A 26,973-nucleotide genomic window follows, 5' to 3' on the forward strand; every position below is an offset into this window, starting at 1 on the left:
TCGATGAGTCTGTCGACTCCTTGGAGTTTCCCGGAACAATAATAATAATAATAATAATCTCTCACATATATATCTATCACTTTCTCGGAGATAAAGACAGCATCTGTCTCTTCTTCTTTCTGAAGAATAAACATAAAATAATTTTATTAATTATTTTCACCTCATATCTATATTCACCTCAATTTCTCAGGAGTCAAGTGGCTTCTTTATTCACTTGAATGCTTTATTACTTAACAAACTATGTGAACTATGAAGTTCAGTATTTGAAAATATTCATTTAATATGATATGGCTGTGATTAACTGACCTTCAGTAAACTGCCACTCCTTTTAACCATCATTCTCAGCAGTAGTAACAGTTTCTTCAACAACAGCTTTTCATTTTAAAACTTTTACCCACCACCCCCTTTTCTAATTTAGTATGTATTTATTCAGCTTTCTTTTATTTTATGCAATTGTATTTTATACAATAAAATTATATTTGCAGTGCTTTTCTCATTTTCTTTATTAATCATCTTTTTTTGGTTATCTGATCCTCCTCCTTCCTCAATTCAGGTCAGTTAATTGCAAATTCTACAGTTTACCAGAGAACTGAAAATTTCTTAATGAATGTATAATCTATGAAGTTCTTTCGATATGTAGCCAGCAAAAGAAAGAATGATTATGGAAGGATGACATTGATTGGAGAAAATGGTATAAAGACAGATGTTGCAGAATGTGTGGTGGAGATACTTAATGAGCAGTTCATAAAGATCTTTCAATCTTGTGAATGTGACTTCATGGAGAGATTGAGAGCAGTTGATGATGGGGAGGAGAGACTCACTGTAAGTGAGCAAGAGGTGTTTGGGGAGTTGAGTAAACTAGATGTAAATAAGGCTGTGAGACTTGATATATCACCGCGTATTCTGAAGGAATGCACCAGAGAGTTGACACCTGCCTTGACATATTTTTTTAATATGAGTCTTGCACTTGGTTAAGTTCCTAAAGAGTGGAAGGAGGGCAAGATTGTGCCACTTCATAAAGGAGGTGATCAAACTCAAGCATCAAACTATAGGAATATCTCTGTGTCAGGTGTTGTGGTTAAGTTGTTGGAGAAGCTTGTGAGAACTAGAATCCAGAGTTGGGTTGACAACAATAGTATAATCTTTGATGGACAGCATGGATTTGCTAAAGGGAGGTCATGTTTTATTAATCTACTTACTTAAATAAAGTAAGGCTTCCTTGGACAGAGGAGAAGGATACACAGTAATATACTTGGATTTCGCAAAAGCTTTTGATAGAGTACCTCATGATAAGTTGACAGTCAAACTAGAGCAGATGGGGGGGGGGGGGTTGGATATTAGATTAGTGCATTGGATTGGAGACTGGCTATCTGATAGGTATCAACAAGTTGTGTATGGGGATGCAATATCCAGGAAAAGGAAAGTCACTAGTGGAGTGCCTCAGGGGTCTGTTTTAGGGCCATTACTATTTAATTTGTATATTAATGATATTGGCGAAGATTTGGATGGAGATGTTCAGTTGTTTGCAGATGATGCAAAGTTGGGACGAACCATAAAGAGTAGTGAGGATGTTGTGGCCTTGCAAGAAGACTTGAATAAATTGAGTGATTGGGCACGGAAATGGGGATGCGAGTTCAATGTTGCAAAATGTAAGGTTTTAAAATTTGGAAAACAAAGATGGGATGCAGAATTTATGCTTGGTGAGAATATATTGTTGGAGGTAGAGGAAATAAGAGATCTGGGGGTGATAGTGGATAAGGATCTAAAATTCAGGGGACACACATCACCAAAATTGTGAAGACAAAACAAAGGCTTCTGGGAATGATGCAGAGGACACTGATGTGTAGAAGTAGGGATATTCTCGTTCCGTTGTATAAGGCTTTGATAAGGCCACACATGGACTACTGTGCCCAGATTTGGTCACCGGGTTTTCAGAAGGATGAAGAGATGTTGGAAAGGGTCCAAAGGCGACTGACTAAGGTAGTTTCTGACTTCTGGAATGTTGAGTATGAGGAAAGATTGAGAAGATGTAATTTGCAGAGTCTGGTGGAGAGGAGGAAGAGGGGAGATATGATAGAGACCTACAAGTTGGTAAGGGGTTGTTATAAGATCAACGGTGGAGAAGTTCTACAGAGAATAGTGGGAGATCAGGGGAAAACCAGAGGTCATCCCTGGAAACTGTATAAAGAGGGTGTGAGTAGGGGAGTGAGAGGCAGGTTTTTTTCATGCAGAGTTGTGAATGATTGGAATGCCTTGCCTGAGAGTGTGGTGTCTGCAAGGGGTTTGAGTGTGTTTAAGACACAGTATGATGAGATGTATGTGTGATAAAAGGACCTCCCAGATGAGTCTTTGACTCCATGAGGTCTTGGGGTGGTAATAATAATAATAATAGAAATATGGGAATACACTGAACCAGTGTATTTCTCTATTCCTGTTATAGATATAATTGAAGGTATACGTCACTGAGCGAAAGGAAGAAATGGTCAATTAATATAGTTGGTTTAAATTATAATTTTTTTTTGAATGATTTTATTTTGACTAGAGGGCCACAATTCTGTAAGTTTACTCTGATAACCAATTGAAAATTCTGACATGTAATCTATATTAAATTGCAACTTGATCTCAAAATATTCTGAAGAAAATACCTGAATGTTAACATCATAGTCAGATGGTCCATGAATTGAGCCATACAATCCAAATCCCACAACAAATATTTTCCTGTCCACCATGAACCTGTCGAATGCATAAAAAAAACTAATCATGTGAAATATTACCTCTCTCTCATATATATATATATATATATATATATTAAAATTTATTTAATGACTAAAAACTAAGGTTTCAAGTAAAAAACTTGAATACACACTACTAGTTTTGTCAGACTCCATCAGGTGTAAGTGAAAAGAACATAAAAAACATCAGAGAAAACCCATACGAATACTGATTTCTACACAGCAGAACATATGAAACAACAGAGGTTAGCGTTCTGCAATATTATATAAGCTGAATATATTATATAACCTTTGTTTCTAAATAAGAAAGGTTATATAATATACAACCTTACTTTGTATATTAGAAGGTACTGATCAATACCTTGCAACATAAATACATTGAATTGATCTTTAGTTTCACTTCTGCACAAAACAAGTTTTTTTTTTATGCATAAACAAAGGTTTGACTTTGCAATAAGTTTCCCTGCTATTTCACTCTACTCCTAATAAATGCGTTTTGTAATTATGCTTAAAGAGGTTCATTGTATCACTGAAAAAAAATAAATATAATTTCAATAATTATAATATTGCAGTGCACAGCATCTCCAAACAGAGTGCTATATTCTCAGAAATATATATGGTATCATTCATGAGGAATGTGCATAACTTTAGGAACCTACAACCAAAGTATTTGAGCAAAAAAAATTTCATATGAACATGGGCATGGAGGGCTGTTTGAACAAAAATATAAAATAAAAATAGTTCTCAAATGTTCCAAAGTAAAAATAAGCAGTCCTACCTTATACAGTGTTTATTGAAGAATTTACAATTCATGTTTACAGCAGGTTTTAGGTTTTCAAAAATATCACCCATAGTCAGAATATAACAATCAATGCAGTACATAGCCTTGAAATTTAAGTTATTTGAAAGCAACATCCTATGTGAAAGCATGCAGATAATCTGAAGCTTTATTCAATATGATCATGATGTTTGTCAAATATGACAAAAGGCATATAGCTGATAGATTCTACAATGAATCTAAATAACCATATGCAACACCAATTCAGCAACTGTTGTTACCATTGAATAGAAGAGATATTTTCCAGAAACTGAGAAAACAGAACATTTTTCCTATCATTCATATTTAATCTGAATATATAATTAAACAAGACGTGGCCAAATAAGAAAATTATTGCAGCAATTTAGTGGAGTTCTCATAGATATGCATGAGTTTTGGTGTTCTAGAAATGAAAGTATATTGTTCATGAAGGCTTTCATCAATACCACAAACAATATGTCCAGCATTTCAAACCTGTCCATAATAAAGCTTAACAGTATAACTAACATGAAGGGTAGGGGGATATATTTATTAAACACTAATATATCATTGGTTTTCTACCCAGCATCAGAGCACAATGAAACTGTGACAGGCACAAAGCACTAAACAAAGTAATTGTAGAAACAATTTAAATTGTAATTGACACCCTCTATGGGTCAGATAACTACAAAGTTAATTCAGTTAAGTCTGGCTATTAAGTCTTAAAAGCCTTTCTGTATGAATCTCAAATCTGGTTTATGTCCATAACTAGAATTTTGTAATTGGCTTGATTCCAACTGCATTAATACATAGTTATGAGATGAAATTCAATTCACATGTATTATCAGAAATAGATTCTTGTGTCACCAAAAAAAGAAATTTCAAAGATCACTTCAGTATGTTTGGTATGATGTCATCTACAATTGCAATTCATTGATCTGATTTATTATTTTTAAGGTCATCATCATTCAAAAGTATTGTTATTCATCTGCAATTTTTGCAAGATAAATTGCTACTAATTAAATAATAAATTACACGATAACCAGTAATTAACTTTAATAAAATAAAAGTACAAATATTTCGTATTGAAATTAACAGTACATCATCAGTGTAGACAACAAGCAGTTCAAAGGAATGGAATACGAAGTATACATAACAGTCAGTGGATTACCAATTAAAAACTTGCCACGTGCTAGAACTTAATATTAATAAATTATTATTAAATAATATTTAATATCAAAAGTTTGCTCATCACACCTCTCAAAAAAATTGGTGTTATCAAGTCTTTAATTAATAGAGCACATAAAGTGTGCTCCTCTCCCTAAAAATCTGGCAGATAATTGGAACCCTGCAGTCTGTGAAGAATCCTGAGGTGTTGGAACATAGGAATCAATCCCTCATATTTCTGACATCTCAGAACCGATTGGCAGAATTCTGAAGAAGTATCATCTCATTCCCACATATTTTCCTATCAACAAAATTTTTCACCTGTTGCCATCTACAAAAGACAAACTGGTACCTCTATCATTAGCTGGCATTTACCAGATACTGTGTGAACGTAATTTAACATACTTTGGACAAACAAGCTGTTCTGTGGACAAAAAGAATGAATGAACATCAATATTATATCGAATACATGAAACCTCAAAAGTCTGGTCTTGCACAACATAGTATTGACACTAAACACAATATCCAGTGGGATAAAGCTTGTCTTCTCCATAGATGCAAGTTTAAATATGAACGCTTTTTCAAAGAAAGTTGCGAAGCTCTTTTACATCGGCCAAATCTGAATCTAAATGATTGTCTCTCTTTCTCTCATCCCCCCCCCCAAAAAGTATGGGAGATTCTTATCTTATGTAACCATCAAAGAAATAGTTTTAAAGAATTATTTAATATTTTATTAATATTAATTTCTAGCATGCAGCAACAGTTTTTAATTGGTAATCCACTGAGTGTTATGTACTTTGTATTCTATTCCTTTGAACTGCTTGTTGTCTACACTGATGATGTACTGTTAAATGTACAAATATTTCGTACTGAAATTATTTCATTAAAGTTAATTACTGAGTTTATCGTGTAATTTATTATTTACAGTTATGCCACAGTTACATTTAAAGATTAAATTGCTACTAATGTTTAATGAATTTCACTGCCTAGTGTACAGATTGCCATCCTACCTATCTGAGGCCTCAAGTAGCTTTAAAAAGCACCATGTTTGGTATCAAGAGTAAGGATTATCTAACTCTTAGCTCATCCATGATACTAACATTATGAACATGGAACTCTTACACATTTTGGAGAAGCTCCATGTTGGAACAATGAAGTAAAAAGCATATGATCTCATTTCTCAGGTTACTGAATTGGTTCTGGTGGTCTACATTTGGAAATTTGGGTCTAGATAAATAATTTTTCCTGGTAGCAGCAGATAAAATTGAATGAGATAATTTTGAATGCCGCAGGTCCATAAAAATACAGACTTTTTTTTTTTTTTTTTAATTTGAACAGACATATCTCTAACTATTCATTTTTACTTTATTCATATGAAGTTTTTACTCAAAAACATTTCTACTAAAAATACCTGTACCTTCCTCTTAATCCTTTCCTTTAGTGTTACATGGTGCTCATATGAATCAAAACATGCAGCTTTATAAACATAATCAAAGACATTACATTAGAAAAAAGATGATTTATTAGTCAGTTTTGACATCTCTGCCCTCTTCATGAATGTTCCAATCAATGACACAATCCTTCTTTTACAGGACAAATTCCCTCTCAATATCACAGCGCTCTTTGAGCATGTATACATTCTGGTTATTTTGTGTGGCAAAATGCTTTCTATCTACAAAAAGAAGGCACAGCCATGGAATCCCCCCCCCCATTGCTAACTTTTATCCAAGTGTGAGCAAATAAAGTTTGCTCATACTTGGATTAAACTAAATTTATTAATCACTTACAGGTGTTCATGACCTAATTGGCATTCTCCATCCCAACTACATTTTGTATAACACTTCAATAAAAAAAGGGAAGACAACAATGCAGCCCTCTTTGGCTTACCTCTAAAAGTTGATTTCATATAGTCTCATTATTCAAACTATGATATTATCTTATTAATATTCATAACACAAACTGGCTCCTATTCTCTTCACAGATCAAGCCAGAAGGGAAACTTGCTGAATTAATACAAATTTTTATTATTGTTATGGCTATTTAGCCTATTTTTGTTCAGCAAATTTTTAATTTCATAAGCACAATACCAGATCCTCATCATTCTTCTAGCAATCTAGACTGTTTCCTAATTAGCTCTTCCTCTAAATACACCATAGTTATTTATGTTGCTCTTGACAACTCCAACAATAACATCATTCATGTCTCCTTTTATACAGGATGATCTCTTCTCAGCCAAATCTCAGCTTCATGCTCTATGGCACCACAATGGTGCCAAGTCAGATGACCTCCAAGATTTGCATGCCTCTTTATCATGGTCTGATTACTGTTTATACTCACCCAATCAAACACTTGCTCTAACCAAATAACTGAAATAATTCTTACTGGAATGACAGCCTTCATTCTCTACTTCAATGCAAACATCCAACCTCTATCTAAGCTTTTGATTTTAAAATTTGTGCCTTTATAGTTCATGATAAAAATACAGCTTTTATTCCATAGCTGAAAATTCCAACTTCTGTCAGCCCACACTACAGCCAAAAACATGTGTAAGAAAATTATGAATAAATTCAAGGCAGATTTTGTAATGGCAATGCAATAATCTGCATTCCTGCTCAACTGACAGTAGGTCTTTCACTAATTATACCCATCCTGGTTTGGCTGAGTGGTTAGCATATCCACCTCCAGCCAAAAGGCTACAGGTTCAAATCCTGCCATCGGCATGGATTTTGTGATTGTCTGTAAAAATACCAGTGGTGGTGGTGGCCAGTAGTGGCATGGTGTAGATGATGATGATAGTTGCGATTCGCTGTAGTTGGAGGATTGTGAGTGGTGGAGACTGAGAGCTGTGGAATGGGTGCCCTCCCTTTATGTGTCTTTGGACTCCTTGGAGGTGTCATGGTATTATTATTTGATAATAATAATCATTCTGTATCACTATATAAGTTATGACACTCATCTGGCATCTACCAAACAAGCCAGTTCCTAAAAAAAAGGGATAAAATGTAGACAAACTACTATCCCATTATCCTCCAATACTCTCAAAACTGAAGCAGAAGAACATTCACCAACAATCAGTTTATTATATAGAGATCCAACAGTTAAGTAGTGATCACTAATATGAATTCTACTATTATCATTCTACCTCACACTCACCTTGCCCACCTTTGAACACAGTCTATAGACAGATTTGGAGAAAATCAGGTGATGGCTCTTGATATCTCCAGAATATCCAAGTCTTTGGCATTAAGGCATAACAAAACAAGCAACCATCTTATGGTCTCCCTCTTGCCATTTGTGACTGGTTTGCCAGCTTCCACTCTAATGATTCAGTGTTCATGCTGGAAGACTTCCTCTTATCAGATTTTTTGTCAGTGCTGCAGTACCACAGATTTCTGTACTCTCAGCCATGTTCTTTTTCCTATAAATCAATGACCACCTCTGACTTCAAATTCTATTCATAGTTTGTTGATAAGAGTACTTTTCATTCAAGAAATCTTGTAGTACTAAATGATTCAGGCTTCAAGATCTTCCATAATTGATGTCTTAAACACTGATCTCACCATTATCTGTTGGAGGTAAAGATCTAATGAATTTCAAAAAATGGTCCAGTCTTATTATCTAAAAGAAAAATTCTACTTCCTTCTTTCTTACTGTTGATAATGTTCTGATTTCCACTTAAGCTTAATTTTTCCTTCTCAGACTGAGTTTTACATCTAGCTTATCCCCATAGACTTCCCAGCTTCCAAAATACTTAGTATTCATTTTCAATCAAAACTCTGCCTCTCTCCTGAACACTTTATAAATTCCAAATCTGACCAACCTTGGAATACTGTTTTCTTATATTTGGGACAGTGCACAAACCTCCATAAGAATTTAATGGTATACAAAAGAGAGAAGCCTGCCTAATAGATGACTGTTCTTTAATGGATTCCTTCCAGTCACTATCTCACAGGCATTGTTGTACATTATACTATTTTATAGGTACTTTCATGGGTTTTTGGCTCCATCAAACTGGTCACTACCATTCCTCTAATCATGTAAGAACAAAAGCAGCTACTGGCTAACATCTATATATACAATTCATTTCCAAACTTATCAAACTAAGTTCTTATCTTCATCCCATCCACCTTTGTTTTTTTGGAATAGCCTTCACTCCATACTATTTTTCCCAATGAATGCAACTCCAACTTTTAAAGAAACTTAATGATTCCTACTTCCTCCTCAACTACTTGCCCCCACATTACACTATTGTGCTACAGGTCTTATGATCTCTCATGCATATGATCAATATAACAGCAAACTGAAAATGTTTAAAAAAAAAATTAAAAACAGAAAAGCAACCAGAACAAACAAAATTCAGAACAAGTTGTGAATATACAGAGAAAGAGAAATAATAGATCAAGTAAGTAGATGGGAAGGATATTGGCAGTGCATGGAAAATATTAAAAAATGCATCAATGATGCAATATTGGAATGTGTGTCTAGATTTCAAAGAATAAAGTTGAGTGAGAGAGAGAGAGAGAGAAAAATGAATGTTCAATATTATTAAACAAGAGATTCTCAAAAAGAATCTATGTGGAAGGAACACCATGTGCATAAGAACATCAATTATAAGGCACAGACCCAAAGAGTTACAACTATTGGAAAGCAAAGTATGAGTATGAAAAGAAACTGGCTCTGCACGCTGAGACAACCCAAAAAAATTCAACCATTATTGTTGCAAGTAAAATAAAGAATAAATGTGAGAGAATTAACACTCTTGAATGTGGATGGTATGCAGGTGGCAGATGCAGAAGTGATTGTTCAACTGATGAGCATCTGGTTGGCTAAAATTTGTCAACCTAGTACATGCAATATAGAGCTCAATGCTACCTCCACACTAGATTAAGAAACTCAGGTATATAAGGAGGTACTACAGCTATTGCATAAACTGAATACGAATTCAGCAATAGGGACTTATACTAATATTAATACTGATATATTCCATAATATATTATACATCTATAATAAATATAATAGAAGTATAATTATAAATCAGTATGGATGCTAAAATAGTGTTCAAGCTGAATTGGCTGTATAATTTGAGTCTCAGCACAGAGAAGATTCCACAGGAATAGAAAGAATGTATCATAATTCCATTACACAAGGGTGGTGGTGCAAAAACTGATATGTCTAACCAATGATTTGTCAGTATCTTTGGAGTGGTGTGTGGAAGATTTTGGAAAAGTTGGCAAGAGATTGCATACAAAAATGGGTTGATTGACAGAGAATGTAATACTGCAATGAACAACATGATTTTACCCAAAGAATGTCATTTTGGGTAACTTATATTTTATAATAAGCTACAGTTGAGTTAGACAATGGAAGTGGATACACATGATACTTTTGGACTTTGCTAAAGCTTTTGACAGGGTACAATGTGAAAGGCTGTTGCATAAGCTGGAGGATATCGGATTGGATTATAAAATATTAGCACGGATAAGAATATGGCTGAATGTCAGATATCAAAAAGGTAGTATATGGGAGAAGCGAGTCTGCAAGATCTATGGAAATCATTGGTGTACTACAAGGTTCGGTCCTTAGTCCATTGTTATCAATCTTCACGTTAATGACATTGGGAAAGGTCCGAAAGGAGACCTGATGATGTAAAGATAAACAGGGTAATATGATGGACATGTAACACTTATAGAATGATTTGAATATGCTGGAACTGTGGGTATGTGAAAATGGCTGCATTCTGCCATAATTAGATACCAATGGCATTATGTTGGTGAGATTATGCTAAAAGAAATTGATTAGAATAGGGATCTTGGAGTTTAGGTATATGGGAGGGTTCAAGTTCAGGGACCATATAGCAAAGCCTGCAAATACAACTTACAGGACAATTGCAATGGCGAAATAAATATTGACATGTAAGGATAAGGAAGTCATTTTGCCTGTTTAAGCTTTTGATATGACTTCATCTGGACTACTGTGCACAGATCTGATCTGCTGGTTTCCAAGGTGATGCATTTACAGTGGAAAGGGTGCAAAGGAGAATATTAAAGATGACTGTGGAACATAGATTATGAAGGAAAAATTGAGAATCTGTGAACTGCAGTCACTAACAAACAGGAGAAAGAGAGGTGATGTGATAGAGACCTCCAAATTTCTGAAAGGGTCATACAAGATATCAGTAGATGGAATTTTTAATTTTCTGGAGGGTAGAAAGAGGACATCCATAAAAGTTGAAAATGAAGAAAGTGGTGAGAGCTAGATTTTTCTCTCGCAGAGTGGTGCATGAATGGAATGATCTACCTTTGGAGGTAGGGGGGGAGGTGAGTGGGCAGTTAGTGTGAGTGATATATGGCTTCCCTGAATGAATGTGACTCCCCAGAGGTTTCTTGTAATAGTAATAACTATTAAACAAGACAAGACAAGATTAAAAGTACCAGATGAATGGAGAAAAAATAATACAATGCCAATTAAAAAATAACTGGCATTGAATTATTAAAAAAATAAAATAGATCCAAATAATTACAGTTGGATTAATGTTATCAACTACTTTGAAAATCTGTATGAAACTTATTCAAGAAATTATAAATGAATCTGAAATTAAATGATGAGCAGTAAGAAGATTTCAGATCTGGGAGATTACAGTGAAACAGCTAATAGAAAATGAATATATATTTGCTGGCCTGGTTAGCCAAATAGCTTATGTACCTGCTATCTAATCAACAGGCTGCAGAGTTAAATCCTGCTATGGGTGCAGACATTTGCGATTGATTTTGGACGGTAGACGAACATCATCATCTGGTGCGAAATCATTACCATTTTTGTTGGTAGCCTGAGGTGCTTGAAAAAGTTTCATGTTTGGTCTTCAGAGCTGGTTTCTGGATTACGTAAAAATAAACTAATATATTTTTTTTTTTTTTTTTTAAAAATCCTTAACATGGTATTAATGTACTATAGGATGGGAGAGGGGTCACAGAAAATAAAACAAACATTTCATAGTTAATATTCTAAATATAATAGTGAAAAAATAAAAAAAAAGAAAAAGTCTATCAAAGATATTTACACTTATAAATTTATAAGATATTGAAATCAACAAAAATAAACTGAAATTAAGCAATCACAGAGGAGACTGGATGAAGTAACAGAATCTACAACATATGTCAAGAGATGAATATTAATAATAACAAATTCTACCTGCTATGCAGATGACATAGTAATAACAGCAGACACAGAAGATAATGTACAAAGAGATGAGACATAGCCATTGATTGGAAAAGATCCAAGTGTGATTCTTGTCATTTCAAGAGAAATTTTCAGATGCCCTTTTTCAATTGTAAGCAAATTATGATCTAATAAGGAGGTAGAAGGCCTTTCATCCAGAAACTTGCATTTTAACTTCCATAAAAACAGGCAAACCAGCCAGAAAACACCCAGTTAACAAGCACAAATATAATGTAGTGGGTTTTTAGATGGACTAATACAGACAATAGATCATATAACATGGTCTCTTGTAATTAGTCCTCAGACTCTGTTGAGGTATCATGTAACAGTGAAATAAAAAACATGAATAGGAGACAACCAAATTAGGTGTAAATAGAAAAAACAAGTAATGAATTTTAAGTATTTAAAAACCTAGATAAAATCAGAAGGCATAACATAAAAATAAAGTAGAACTACTTAAACAAGATTTCTAGATGTTCACGAAAAATACATAATAATATGAACTTAAATACGTGAGTGGTCTGAAAGTTCTCGGCTCTACCATAAATGGCAACATTATCGTCTAGATTTTTTTTTTTTTTTTTTTCTTATACAACTATTTGTAGCCATAGTGCTGTCTGTATCCATTGAAATGGATAAAATTGAGTATCGTGAGGTTATAAAATTCTTTGTAAAAGGTTTAAGCACTCTTCTCCTTCGTTTTCAACAATTAAGAAATGGGCTGCCGAACCATTCTTAAAGATGATCCACATGAAGGACGTCCAAAAAGTGTAACAACACCAGAAATCATTGATCAAGTGCATGATATGGTATTGGATGACCGGCGAGTCAAAGTGAGTGAAATTGCTGAGGCTATAGGCATTTCAAAAGAACATATAGGATATATTTTGCATGAAGAATTGCAAATGAAAAAGCTTTGAGCAAGACGGGTGTAATCAAAAATGCACTCACATGAAAATCTCTGAACAGTGATTGGAGCCTTTTAACAAGAAAAAAACTGATTTTGTGCGTTGATTTATTACTATGGATGAGACTTGGATTCACCATTACACACCAGAATTCAAACAGCAGCAAAAACAGTGGACAGAAGCTGGTTGTTCAGCACCAAAGAAGACAAGGTCATGGCTTCAGTGTTTTGGGATGCTAAAGGCATTTTGTTTATTAATTATCTTGAAAAGGGTAAAACAATAAACCAGGGAATATTATTTAGATCTTTTAACCAGACTAGACAAGAAATTTGTGAAAAAAGACCCGGTTCGCAGAAGAAAAAACCATATTTCATCAGGACAATGCACTTCCCCCACAAAGGTGTTTTACAAATGGGAAAATTAAGGGATCTGCCCTATTCCCCCCGCTTAGGCTCACTCTGACTTCTCCAAACTAAAACTCTTCCTCGATGATCAGCCTTTTTCTTCAAATCAAGAGTGGCTACTGCAGCTGTAGAGGAGGAGCAGTTTGCAGATCTTACTGAGAACCACTACAGAGATGGGATAATGGTGCTGGAGCATCGCTAGAATAAATAAATTATTCTTAAAGGAGATTATGTTAAAAAATAAAAATAATTTTGAAATTATAAATTCGTTTTTTCATTGTTAGGCCAAAATATATATAAATAAAAATAAGTAAATAAATATGTACATTGTGTGTGTGCGTGCACACACACACACACACGTGGGTGATCAGAAAATAATTTCAATATTATTTTTATTTTTCAACAGAATCTCCCTTAAAACTAATACATTTATTCCAGCGATGCTCCAGAACCATTATCCTGTCACTGCAGTAGTTTTCAGTAAGATCTGCAAAATACCCCTTTACAGCTGCAATCATCTCTTGATTCGAGGAAAAATGCTGACCAGCGAGGAAGAGTTTTAGTTTTGGGAAGAGATAGAAGTCAGAGGAAGCCAAATCTGAGGAATAAGGTGGATGTTCCAACAATTCATAGCACAGATCCCTTAATTTTCCCATTGCCACAACAAATTGTGGGCAGGTGCATTATCCTGACGAAAGATTATTTTTTTCTTATGCAAACTGGCTCTTTTCTCACAAATTTTTTTCTAGTCTAGTTAAAAGATCAGAATAATATTCCTGAGTTATTGTTTTACCCATTTCAAGATAATTAACAAACAAAATGCCTTTTAGCATCCCAAAATATCGATGCCATGACCTTTCCTGCTGATGGAACTGATTGTTTTCTGGCTTCTGTTCACTGTTTTGACTGCTGTTTGGATTCTGGTGTGTAATGGTGAATCCGAGTCTCATCCATAGTAATAAATCAACTCAAAAAATCAGTTTTAGTCTTGTTAAAAGGCTCCAAGCACTGTTCAGAGATTTTCATGCGAGTGCGTTTTTGATCTGCATGGCACCCATCTTGTGCAAAGCTTTTTCATTTGCAATTCTTCATGCAAAATGTATCCTACACATTCTTTTGAAATGCCTATAGTCTCAGCAATTTCACACACTTTGACACGCCGGTCATCCAATACCATATCGTGCACTGATCAATGATTTCTGGTGTTGTTACACTTTCTGGATGTCCTTCACGTGGATCATCTTCAAGGCTGGTACGGCCAAGTTTAAACTCAGTAGCCCATTTCTTAATTGCTGAAAAACGAAGGAGAAGAGTGCTCAAACTTTTATGAACTTCAAATGAATTTCTTTTGGCATTAAACCTTCTATTACAAAGAATTTTATAACTGCATGATACTCAATTTTATCCATTTCAAAGGATACAGAACAACACTTTGGCTTCTGACAGCTGTATGAAAAAAACTACTTGATAGGATGACTTGCAATTTCATATTGATGCTTATGACAGATGTACAACTTAGAAAAAGAAATTCTTGCCAATAGTGTTGCCATTTATGGTTTAGGCCAAGAACCTTTCAGAACACCCACGTAAATGGTACTTCTCTATGCAACTTTCTGAGTGTCACAACTGCCAACTCTGCTGCTCCACACATATATCCCTTCTTAACCAAAAAACTCTGCATACTTGAGGTTAACCACAGATCCAGTGTTCGCAAACCTTAGGTTCCCTGCATCACATTTTAAGTAAGTAAATTCCATTTCTTCATTTTGATCAATGCCTTTAATCTTCTAATAAAGGTAGTGTTTTTTCGTTGTTGCTATATTGTGTAGGAAGTATATATGTTTATGCAATCATGCATACAAATTTATTCTTAATATAAGTGACTGAGGTTTAGTCACTTATTTTTATAAATATGGTCCAATAATAATCTTATTTCTAGCATGTATTTGATTATTTTTTTTAATCTGTCAATCCACAGTGTATATCAGTTTCTCATTTATAATGAATAAAATATTCCAAAATCTTACCCCACACCTTAAATTTATTTAGTGGCTTAATTTTATCCTTAACTTTGGGCATTGCTTTCAAAGCTTCTCTAGGATATTCAAATACAGAAGGAAACGAAAGATGAACTGCTCCTCTCATCTTTCATTAAAGTGTTTAGGTCCAATAGCATATCAGAGTCAAGCAAATTGGGTTTATGAAAATCCAAGTTATAAGTGCTTAACCCTATCACCACAGTCTGCTATATCTGACATGGCATGCATTCTCTGGACCATTTGTTTTTAAGAGGAAAAACTGTCATAATAGTTTGTCACATCCTCCAGAGAATTGGAGCTCAGTGTTTCCAACCAAAGGGCACTGAAATAATGGTGCCAACTAACTCAAAAAAAAAAATAAATAAATAAAATAATAATACTAAATATCATCACATTCAATAGAGAACAGAGCATCTCTTTGAAACTATCCCTTGATAAAGAACTAAAGCAGTCGCCTTCAAGCGAATTCTGAAAATATTCTAAACTCCAAAATTACTTTTATGATATATCAAGCAGATCGCATAAATGTTTAGATAGCAATATATAATTCTTATTCAATTACAGTGTCGCTGTAATGGAATAAGAAGTAACTGAATAAGAATTACCTAATTCTGTCACTAGTTCCACTATATCCCCATCTACTTTCAATCTGCTGAAAACGACAAACCATTTGTTCTTTTCCTGTAATACAACATCTTGGTGTTTCTGGAAAACTAACCCCTGGTTTTGGATTCACTGTGAAATGTAAAAACAATGACACAACTTCTCGATCTGTAAGGATGGATGATTGGGCAGCTCCAACAGCAAATTCTTCTACTGTCATAAGAGGGAATCTAATAAGAAAAAGTGCTTTTCCTAGTACAGTCCTCTCATTTTCAGGGTTCACTGCTAAGCTTTGACGTATACATTCTTGTTCAGCCCATCTATATATATATAAAAAAAGTTAGATAAGATGCTATAATATAAAGACAAGTATACTATAACTTAGTATATCAAAAACTTGAAAATTTTCATTTTCAGTTTTAATTCATCCAACATGAAACAATAAAATTCCAGTACTGCTTGTATTAAGGCAAAATTGTTATACAGTTATACAAAAAGTTATATAGCTTAAGTCATCCTATTACAGTGTACATATTAAAATTTTCTTTTAAGCAAAAGTGATTTTAACATAAGTGGATGTGCTAAATACAAACTGCTATCCATATTGATCCATCTCAGTTTGCTTAAGAAAATATCTTTTGTTTGACAGAAATCAGCAGTCGAGTTACACAGTTCAAGGTCAACACTCAATGAGACGGCTTTGTTCATACACCATGATCATACTGCAGTTAGAGTAGGTAGATATACAACTACAACTCAGTGCCACATCTGGTTTTGCATGTGTAATTTAGCATATACAGTGGTATCTCGCTAATCCGAACCTCTTTAGTCTGAACCCTCCAGTAATCCGAACTGTGGTTTGAAAGGGAAAAAAAAAGTTATTACGTATTATTATTTTGTGTACTATTCTGTGCTTATTTTTATTTAATAATTATTATTTTAACGATTATTATTTATTTTATTATTATTACCATGCAGTATAACTACGGTGATACACAAAAAGAGGAAATTCAAAATGTGCATAATTTGGTTAAAAACATAAAATCCAGATGTTGAAATTTCGCAAACAAATGTTATGGAATGGATTACAGGTAGAACCGAAAGTGAATTTGAAATCAAATCAGATGCTGAAATTATAAATATGACACTACAGAATGAATTAGAAGATAATGATGACGATAAAGAACTCAAAGAAAAAAAAAGTAAAACACGAAGAGGCAGTTGACAGTTTTAATATGTGTATGAAATGGGCTAAGCAGAATGATACGCCATTCCACAAAATGTTATTGCTAATGCAGCTCCGAGAAGAAGCATTCGAAAAAAGTTTAGCTTACAAGAAGAAAAAGAAAATCAGTGACTTTTTTTTTTTACAAAGAAATAAAAAATTTTTTTGTGTGTTATTTTGCAAAACGTTTTTTGTGTTGTGTACAAGAAAGTGATATTTTTAAGCAAATTAAGTTATGTACTGAACCATGCAATTTTATTAAATCAGAATCCCCAACAAAACAGGTACATACAAACTAAATTTTTTACTAAAATAAACTTGTGTATGTATTATATTTTGAAGTTTTACATTACAGTAGTTTTTTTTTCTATCAGTTACTTCATTTATTTACAGAATTAAATTGATGTACCATTAGAATCTGATTATTTTTTGTCTTAAACGCTAGTTATTGTCTCTAGGGGGAAAATTAGCTAATCTGAACTTTTCGCTAATCTGAATGAGCAAGGTTTTTATTGGTTCGGATTAGCGAGATACCACTGTATTTTCTTTTAAATGGTGTCATGCATTTATAAAAATAACTTTGTGAACTTAAGTAAATTACTGAAGAAAGTCACGTTAGTAACTGGTTTGGATTCTATGAACAAATCCAAACCTTTTTATATAAAGTCACCCAGAATATATGATAAAAATTCACAAAAAAAAAGAAAAAGATACACCCTGGTGCCAATTGTGGATAATATAAACAGTCATACATACAAACTTGCTAAATATTTGGCTAAATTACTAGCCCCACTCCTTCAAGTAATTCTTTCTTATTTATTAAAAATTCTGTTCACCTAAAAATTGCATTAAAAGATTTTCACTTGGGTGGTGGTGGCCAGCCATATCAGGATTTTTATAAGAAAGGGTTATATGTAGAACTATAAGGTAGGTGATTATGACAAACTCAGGAGGGTGGCTTGCAGCAATATCATGAAATGAGGAATTGTATGGGAAAGAAATCAATGCTGCTTGAAGGGAAGCATCTGGCAAAGGCAATGACAGCATATTCCAGAGGTCAGGAAATTAAATAAGGTAAATGGGTGACTGAAGAGGTGAAGCATGCAATCTGGAAGAAAAAGGCATTGTGAAGGCAGCACAAGATGAATGGAAATAATCAGTTACACGAGGTACAAAAATCAAGCAAGCTACCCTTGATAAGGATAGCAGTTAGCAAATGAGGCTAAAAGAAATCCTAGGGAATTTTTTGATATGTGGCCAGTAGAAGGAAGAATGATTATGGGATGATGATGTTGGTCAATGATAATGGGAGAATGATAAACACTGAGGAGGATAAAGTAGAGGTGTTTAATGGTAGTTCATTAAAGTATTCCATTCTTATGATTGTAACATAATGCAGAACTTGAAAGCAATGGGAAAGAAACAATGATGGTGAGTAAACAGGAGGTATATGAGAAATTGAGTAAACTTGATGTCAACAAGACCATGGGACTTGATAGTATATCATTGTGTGTCTTGAGGGAATGTTCCAAGGAGTTAACAGTTTTAACTTACATTTTTAACACAAGCCATAGATTAGCCCAAGTTCCAAAGGGGTGGAAAGATGCAAAATTGTTCCACTCATAAAGGAGGAGTTGTGGTTAAGGTGTTGGAAAAGCTAGTGAGGACAAGGATTCAGAACTGGGTTGACAGCAGCAAAATTCTCTTTAATGGACAGCATGGGTATGCTGATAGTGTTTTAGCGATCTACTTAATTATTATAGCAAGGTGATTAATAATATATTGGACAAAGGGGGATGCATATACAGTAGTATATTTAGATTTTGCAAAGGCTTTCAATAGATTGCCACATGACAAACTAGTAGTTAAATTGGAACAAATGGAAGTTGGATAGTAGGTTAGTGCTTTTTATTAGAGATTGGCTGTCTGATAGGTATCAGTAGACTGTATATGGAGGAGTGATATCCCACGGTGCAGATCTCCCTGGGATATCACTCCAAATATGAGTACCAATACAAAACTCTGGGCACAGCCTCAGAGTTTTGTATTGGGACTCATTTGTATGTTAATGACATTGAAAAGGTCTTAAATGGTGATATACAGCTGTTTGAAGATGATGCAAAGTTAGGGAGAGTTATGAGTAGTAAAGTAGGATAGAGAGGATAGGATAGTAGGATACAATGTTTTTATTATTATTCAGGCCTCCATGGAGTCAAAAGACTCATCGTGGGAGGTCCATTCTAAGAAACACAAGTCTATCATACCACTCCTTAGATGCATTGGCTGTTCTTGCTCTCCCCACTCTATCAGGCAATGCATTCCATGGTTCAACCACCCTCCATGAAAGAAACCACTCCTCACCCTCTTTCTCACAGTTTCCTTTCGTAACTTCCAGGAATGGTCCCTCGTCATGACTCCTTCCAGCTGTTCAACCAAGTGAACTAACTCTCCAGTGTCAACCCTGTAACCACCTCTCAACAGTTTAAAAGTCTCAATCATATCACCTCTCCTTCTATCCACCAAACTCTGCAGTCCACACTCCCTCAGCCGATCCTCATAACTAACATTGTACAGTCCTGACACCATCTTTGTTATCTGGCTTTGTACCGTTTCCACAGTTAATTTATCCCCTTCAAATCCTAGAGACCAGATCTGAGAACAATAGTCTAAGTGTAGTCTGATCAGAGTCTTACACAATGGAATGATAACCATTTTATCTCTGCAGGTCAGTGTCCTTCTCATTATTGCAGCAATCCTCTGTGTTACCTTCACAACCTTTGCAATATGTCCCCTAAATTTCAGGTTTTTATCAATCATCAACCCTTCCCAGCTTCGCATCATCTGCAAACAACAATATCCCCTTGCAATCCACGGACAATGTCATTGATATAAAGGTTAAACAATATAGTTCCTGGTACTGAGCCCAGTGGAACCCCCCCCACTTGTAACCTTCTGCCTCTTTGATGTTGCTCCACCATACACAACTCTGATAGCCAATCCTGAATCCACTTGACCAATCTGACATCCAGACCCATGTGCTGCAACTTGAATATCAGCTTATCATGTGGCACCCTGTCAAATGCCTTTGCTAAGTCTAGGAAAATGGCAGTATACCTTTCCCTCATCTAATGCTCTTGTAACTTAATCATAAAAGGCTAGCATATTGCTAAAACAAGAGCACCCTTTCACAAATCCATGTTGACTATCACAGATAACATTTCCCCCCCCCCCCCATCTGCCCAATGCTGTATATGGTTCCTCACTACTTTCTCCAGGATCTTACTTACTACTGATGACACACAGACTGGCCTATAATTAGACACTTCCAGTCTGCTACCACCCTTATACAATGGCACTATCTTACCTTTCTTCCATTCCATAGGCACCTTTCCCATAGCCTGACTTTCATTGAAAAGCCAGGTCAAAGGCATTGTCAGTTCCTTAGCACATTCTCTCAAAACTCGTGGTGAAATATCATCCAGTTCCACAGCTTTACTGACATCCAGAGTACTCAGTATTTGAAACAAGCTCTCCTCCTGCATCCTCGAACCTGCTCTATTCAAATAGACTTCTCCAGGATGAAATACTCCAATTAAGTGTTCATTGAACAATTCCACTATGTCCTCCGCATCACTCACTCTATCCCCATTTTTATCCCACAATGTCATTTTCTTCCACAGTTGTTTCTCCTCCTACTGGCCACATAGCTAAAAAAATTCCCTAGGATTTTCTTTGGATCTAAAGGTCAATCTTTTCTCATATTCCAGTTTCGCCTTCCTTACTATACTAGTCACTCTCCTGGCCTATGTCTTATATTCTTCACACATCTTCTCTTCACCTGTCTTATCTCTCTTAAATCTCCTTATATCTCTTCCATAGTCTCTTTTTCGCATGCAGTTCCTGTTTAATATTATTTGTCAACCATTTTACTCCAAATTGTGTCCTCTTCTTCACTCGTGGAATACAGCTTACCATTGCTGCTAACAAATATTCCTTCACAATTTCCCAAGCACTAATGATATCCTGGCCTTCCAATTCCCTCCCTCCATGAAACTTCCCCAAGTTGACGTCTAAGACTATTATAATCACCTGCCTTATAATTTCACATAAGTTCCCGTCTCTTTGATACTCCTGCATGTTTATTCATTTTCCAAGTCAAAACCATATGGTCACTCTCTCCAACTGGTGGGAGAAACGTCATCTCAGTTATTATCAACTCTTCTGATGCTATAATCAAATCCAAAACTCTTGAACCTCTTGTTTACTCTGTTACATGTTGCCTAAGACATTTGCCCCTCAAGAATTCTAGAAATTCCATTCCCTTATTGCTACATGCATCTTCCCCCCCCCCCAATTTATACTGCTATAGTTAAAATCTCCAATAACAATCATTCTTCTTGCACTTGCCATGCTCAACTGTCTCAACATCTCCTGGTCCCCACCCTCTGTGCTCCTTGGTCTGTAGCAACACCCCATTAAATATCCTGTCTTGCCCACCTCCACCTCATACCATATGCTTTCAATATCATTAGTGTCACAGCCTTCCAAAGCCTCCACTCTTAGAGGACACAGGTCATCACTTATCATAAGCAGTACTCCACCACCACGCTTTCCCTTCCTATCCTGTCAAAAAATGCTGTACCCCAGCAACTTCTATTCCTGTTATTATATCCTCTTCTGTCAACCATGTCTCGGTTTTCCCAATAATCTTTGGCCAGGCTGATGCTATCAGTGCCACCAATTCCTCTCTCTTATTCCGAATACTCCTAGCATTAGTATAAAGCATAAAAATGCCTTTGTTTCTATACCCAGCATTATCCCCTCTAGACTCCACTGGGCTCAGCGTTACCTGATGTTGTCTCCCCCCCTTCTTTCAAGTACCCATTCCCACAAGAGGCCACCCCTGCTACCATCCACACTGGGACACACTGACTTGTTCAGAACAGCAATCTCTCCAGATGCCTACGTCCTTCCTCATTCAAATGCAAGCACTCTCTTACATATAATTCCTCTCTGCTCTCAAACACACTCCAAGCATCCACATATTCCAATCCTCTCTTCTGACACATTCTCGCTATTATGCCATTCAATATCACCGCTCTTCTGCTCAGCTCGTCACTATCATACCTAGGCAACACACACACACAATCTTCCCTCTCTGTGTCTTCTTTCGTACAACCTCAAGCAAGAATCTCATATCTCTCGCTGCCCTATTTACACCACCACTCAAGTTATTTGTTCCCACCATCACAATCATCTCGTCCACCCTTTCACCTCTCTTAACTGCCATAGCCGCACTTTCTATCGTTCCTCCTGAAAAACACTCCTCATGCATCCTCTCTTGAATACCACGGATCATCGAGTCCCCATACATTACACCTCTTACCACCCTATTCCTCGATTGCTTACATGCATCATGCACTCTCTTCCCTGTAACAGTTTCTCTGTGCTCCCCTAATTACCTGCCTTCCTGACATCACTCTATCCCTAGTCCCTGTGCTCCCTTGCATTCCTCTCATTCCCTCTCTTCCACTGTTCCCATTCTCTCCTCTTCTATCATTCATACACCTCTCTCATTCCCTCTCTTCCACTGTTCCCATTCTCTCCTCTTCTATCATTCATACACCTCTCTCATTCCCTCTCTTCCACTGTTCCCATTCTCTCCTCTTCTATCATTCATACAACTCTCTCATTCCCTCTCTTCCACTGTTCCCATTCTCTCCTCTTCTATCATTCATACAACTCTCTCATTCCCTCTCTTCCACTGTTCCCATTCTCTCCTCTTCTATCATTCATACAACTCTCTTATACTGTTCCTATTCTCTCTTCTACTAATTCCCATAACTCTCTCTCATTACCTCTCCTCTACTATTGTTCCTATTCTCTCCTCTTATTCCCTTAACTCTCTCTCACTCCTCCTCTGATTCATCTTGCATTCGTCTCTTCCATTTGCCTAATTTTATTCATACTCATCTTTCACATTTCTCATCTCATTCCCCATACATTCCACCTGCTCTTTCAGCTCACATATCTCTCTCTCTGTAAGTCAGCCACTCTTGTTTGCCATTCATCCTCCCAATTGAGTCTATCTCCTAAAACCTCAGAATCATTCACTCTTTCCATAGTCCCCACTCTTATTTTATTCATACTTCTCTCACCCTCTATCATACCAGTAATCTCTCTATGTGGAGAATCTCCCATCTCTGACTCAACAAAGTCAGTTATGGTCATTTCTAAATCACCAAGTTCCTCCCAATGCCTGCATTTTGTGCACATACGTTTTCCCCCCTTCTCTCTCCTGCTACATATACATTCGTCAGGATGCATGCATTCCACAAGTCCCACATGCTGCAAAATCCTGTATGATATCGTGCAAAATGGAGTCCTTAAATTGGGGGGGGGGGGGGGGACTTGAGGATACGACGTTTGCAATTTTAACTACTGCTGTCGCCATTATTCAAAATAGTATCGCTAATTAGTGTCAAAAAATAAACTATAACAAAAGGTACAAACAATTACAAACAGAACTTAAGTACACTAGATATAAATAAATAAAATGAAATAATTAAATAATGAAAACGTATCCTTCGTCTTGTCTTCCACCGTTATGCATTCGATTCCGACCCAGTCTTCTCAGTAACCAAAATACACAATATCGCGACAACAACTAACTTCAAAAAAACAACCACTCAAGGACACTTGCATTCCAGAAACAACTTAGCACTACAAAAAAGGTAGAAAAATGGACTATTCACTGATTAAAAAGCATTTTCTTCAGCACAGCTCAAATTCCCCGCCATGTGCTATGGCAACTCTTGCATGAGGACCTAAACAGACTGTCTGAATGGGTGAGCGTCAGATGGGATGCCTGAGTATAGGATTGGTGGGAATATTTTAGAGGTGATGGAAGAGATGAAAGATCTGGGTATGATGATGGATTGGGACTTGAAATTTCGTGGACACTGCTAAAATTGTGAAGACAACACGTCATCTTTAATTTATTGTGTATCCATGAAAAAAATTTGAAGCAACCATCAATGGCAGCATGGATGATAGTTTTTGGCAATAAATTGGAAGAGTTAATAACTGCTACACTTTTTTTTTATTTTTAATAGTTTTAATTTCAAAATCAAATTCCTTGAAATAGAAAGGAAATAGCCAATTCCCTTTTCTGGACATTAGTAAAAAACTGGAGGTGGCATATCACTTGAAGTTTATAGGCAACTCGCTAACAGATCATTATGATATTCATAACAAAAGTATTACCACATTAAAAAGGAGAGCACTTCATTTTAAGATGCAATGAAGATAAAGAATTTAACCTTCTCTACAGCAATTCACTTAAGAGTTATTAAAAAATACAAGCTGTCCAAAAATTATTACACATAAAAAACTATGCATTATCACAAGACTTAACAAGGAATCTATTTTTCTTTCATACTTGGGTTCACGTGATTATGAACAATAAGCATTAGTCTCTTATAAACCAGTTCAGAAACACCAATGTTTCTTTATGATCTTTCAAATAAGATATTCCTTTTCAAAACGTATCCCAATGTCTATAAAATTTGCAAAACATTCATGGTAAGGCTTACATAGATCAGATTGTATGAGGTTATGAAATTTTAGAAAATGAAACTATACCAATGTTACTCATGAGTGCAGGATTCACTGTAAGCCTTTGCAGAAAAACCATGAAATGAATTGGTCTTGGTTTTGATGTCTAATCTTGAAAAGGATTTCATGTCTTGTTGTTTAAAAGAGTTTAGCGAGATAGTTTGTGTATATTGCAGCCTGAACAAAAATCATGAACCGAATTCAGTACATGGTCCTGAATGCCAGCCTGATTGACTGAATGAAGAGCATAGCTGAATAGATAGCAAGGCTTTTATAGACATTCATACAACAGATTGTGGGTTTGAATCCCACCATGGGCATGGATGTTTATAAAAGATCTGATCTGTATATGCTCATATAGCTCCTTGAGTTTATAAGGCTTATTTATTTCTTTATTTTTTAATTCATAATGCTTGGAAATCACTTATCTAGTCTTGTAGCACTTCAGACCTATACCATACCACTAATATTCAACAACAAGCTAATGGAGACAATGAACCATACAAACTGCTTTTAGCTCTGAAATGCTATTCAGTTCAAAAAAAAATCATCACTGGCTCTTCTTTTTACTTAGGTCTCCATTTTTTTACATTTATGTAAGCTGCTGTAGAAATCAACTCTGATGGTGATGTTATGAAAAAAGGCAGTATCCACATTTATTTAATCAAAATTTATTTAAACAAATATTATTTAACACGTTCATGATGGAGCGTGTTGCACACATCAAGTGAGAGCTCATTTGACTGTGTATCATGCTCCTTACTCATTGTATAGGCATAGTTTTACAAAATTGTGCCCATGTTATGTGAACTGACTTAATAGTATAGTAAATCTCAAAAATAACGTTATTTCAAGTAATAAAAAACCTATTTACCTTTCAAAATATTGTGTGTTTTTTTTATTTTTATTAATGGGTTGGCTTCTGTGCCTGGTGATAGATATATGAATGGTCACTGATATTCAATTATATATATCCTACATTATCCACAAAAACATCAAAATAAAACAATTAGTAGTTCTGCTTTCCACATAACTCCAGTAACATCAAAACAGCACTGCACATAATTATTAACTGAAGATTTTTTAAAATTTAATTAAAATTTTCTTTCTGCAGAAGTTGCTTGCATTCTATCTTCTCCTTTTTTTGAAAGCAGCATTTTAAAAAGTTAAACTGAGAGGTATAATTCATGTTCTTATTTGCCCTACAGTCACTGAAAATACAGATATTCCTTTAAAAAAAAAAAAAAAAAAAAAAAATCATACTTTTTGATTTAATCTGCCAAAGAAAATTCTAAATGCTGTAATGACATATCACAAATTCTGTATCAAATAAAATCAACGGCATATCAAGAGATTTTGTATAAAGCTTCAATTTCTTATTTCCACCTTTTCATCCTAGGTGATTTCCTAAGAATAAGAGATTAAAGGATTAGTAAGTCTATTCTAGAAATAAATTCCAAAAACTAAACAAAGTTTTTTTTTTTTTGGGAGGGGATAAAAGAATAGAAGGATGATCTTCAAAATTTCTCTCATCAATTATCTTGAAACAGATTGTTAGGAAGCTGTATCATAATAAAATTTTCACTTTTTTTTTTTTTTTTGAGTAGTATAATTGGGGAGAAGAAGGATTACTGTTATTCATCAGAATATTTTTAGATAACAAAATGAGAAATATAAATAAAAATATATTACACATTTAAAGATACCACACAAATACCAAATCTCTCTTAAATATCAGTTATTCATACAGCCTGAAACTAACAAACGGTTTCTCTGGAAACCACACCTTAAGGATTCATTACACCTCATCTCATGAGGAAGTACAAAGTGAGATAGTTTGTCAAGAGCCTGAAAAAGAAGGCATTGCACTGTATATAAATTGCATCATATGCTTTATATCATGACACTGAGAATACGCTTCTTTAACAAGAGTATTCTCAGTGTCATGATAATAAAACAAAGTCATCTGAGATTTACTAGTTGTCATTCTAATATAATTCCAGAACTTAAATTTGTTGCCAACCCAAATCCCTATGTGCAGTAACGCCTCTCATTTGTATATCCAAAATCTACTTCCTGATCAGATTTCATGCACTTACATTTTTTATATTAAATTTTAATCCTCACTTCCACTGGTTTTTCTCTATTTTTAAGATGGTCCCAAAGAGACTACTTGAGATCACTGACAATTGACAACCTCCCCAGTTTTGTGTTATCAGCAAGAAAAAAATAATATCTGAACTTCAATCATTAATGAATATATTATA

At 35.1% G+C, this 26,973-nt stretch overlaps 1 protein-coding gene across 1 annotated transcript in view; it reads right to left on the reverse strand.

Moving 5' to 3' along the window:
* LOC150105750 (BTB/POZ domain-containing protein 2-like) overlaps positions 1-26,973 on the reverse strand; it is an 82,685-nt gene that overhangs the window by 16,061 nt on the left and 39,651 nt on the right. Inside the window, exons 3-4 of the mRNA XM_090395058.1 lie at positions 15,867-16,184; positions 2,646-2,733 (exon numbers count right to left, since the gene is read on the reverse strand). Coding sequence (XP_090251184.1) covers positions 2,646-2,733; positions 15,867-16,184 — 406 coding nt within the window. The remainder of the gene's footprint in view (positions 1-2,645; positions 2,734-15,866; positions 16,185-26,973) is intronic.

The sequence above is a fragment of the Typopeltis vanoorti genome, chromosome 6 (assembly GCF_054136105.1).
Source record: "Typopeltis vanoorti isolate ZY-2024b chromosome 6, IOZ_Tvanoo_1.0, whole genome shotgun sequence".
NCBI lineage: Eukaryota > Metazoa > Arthropoda > Arachnida > Uropygi > Thelyphonidae > Typopeltis > Typopeltis vanoorti.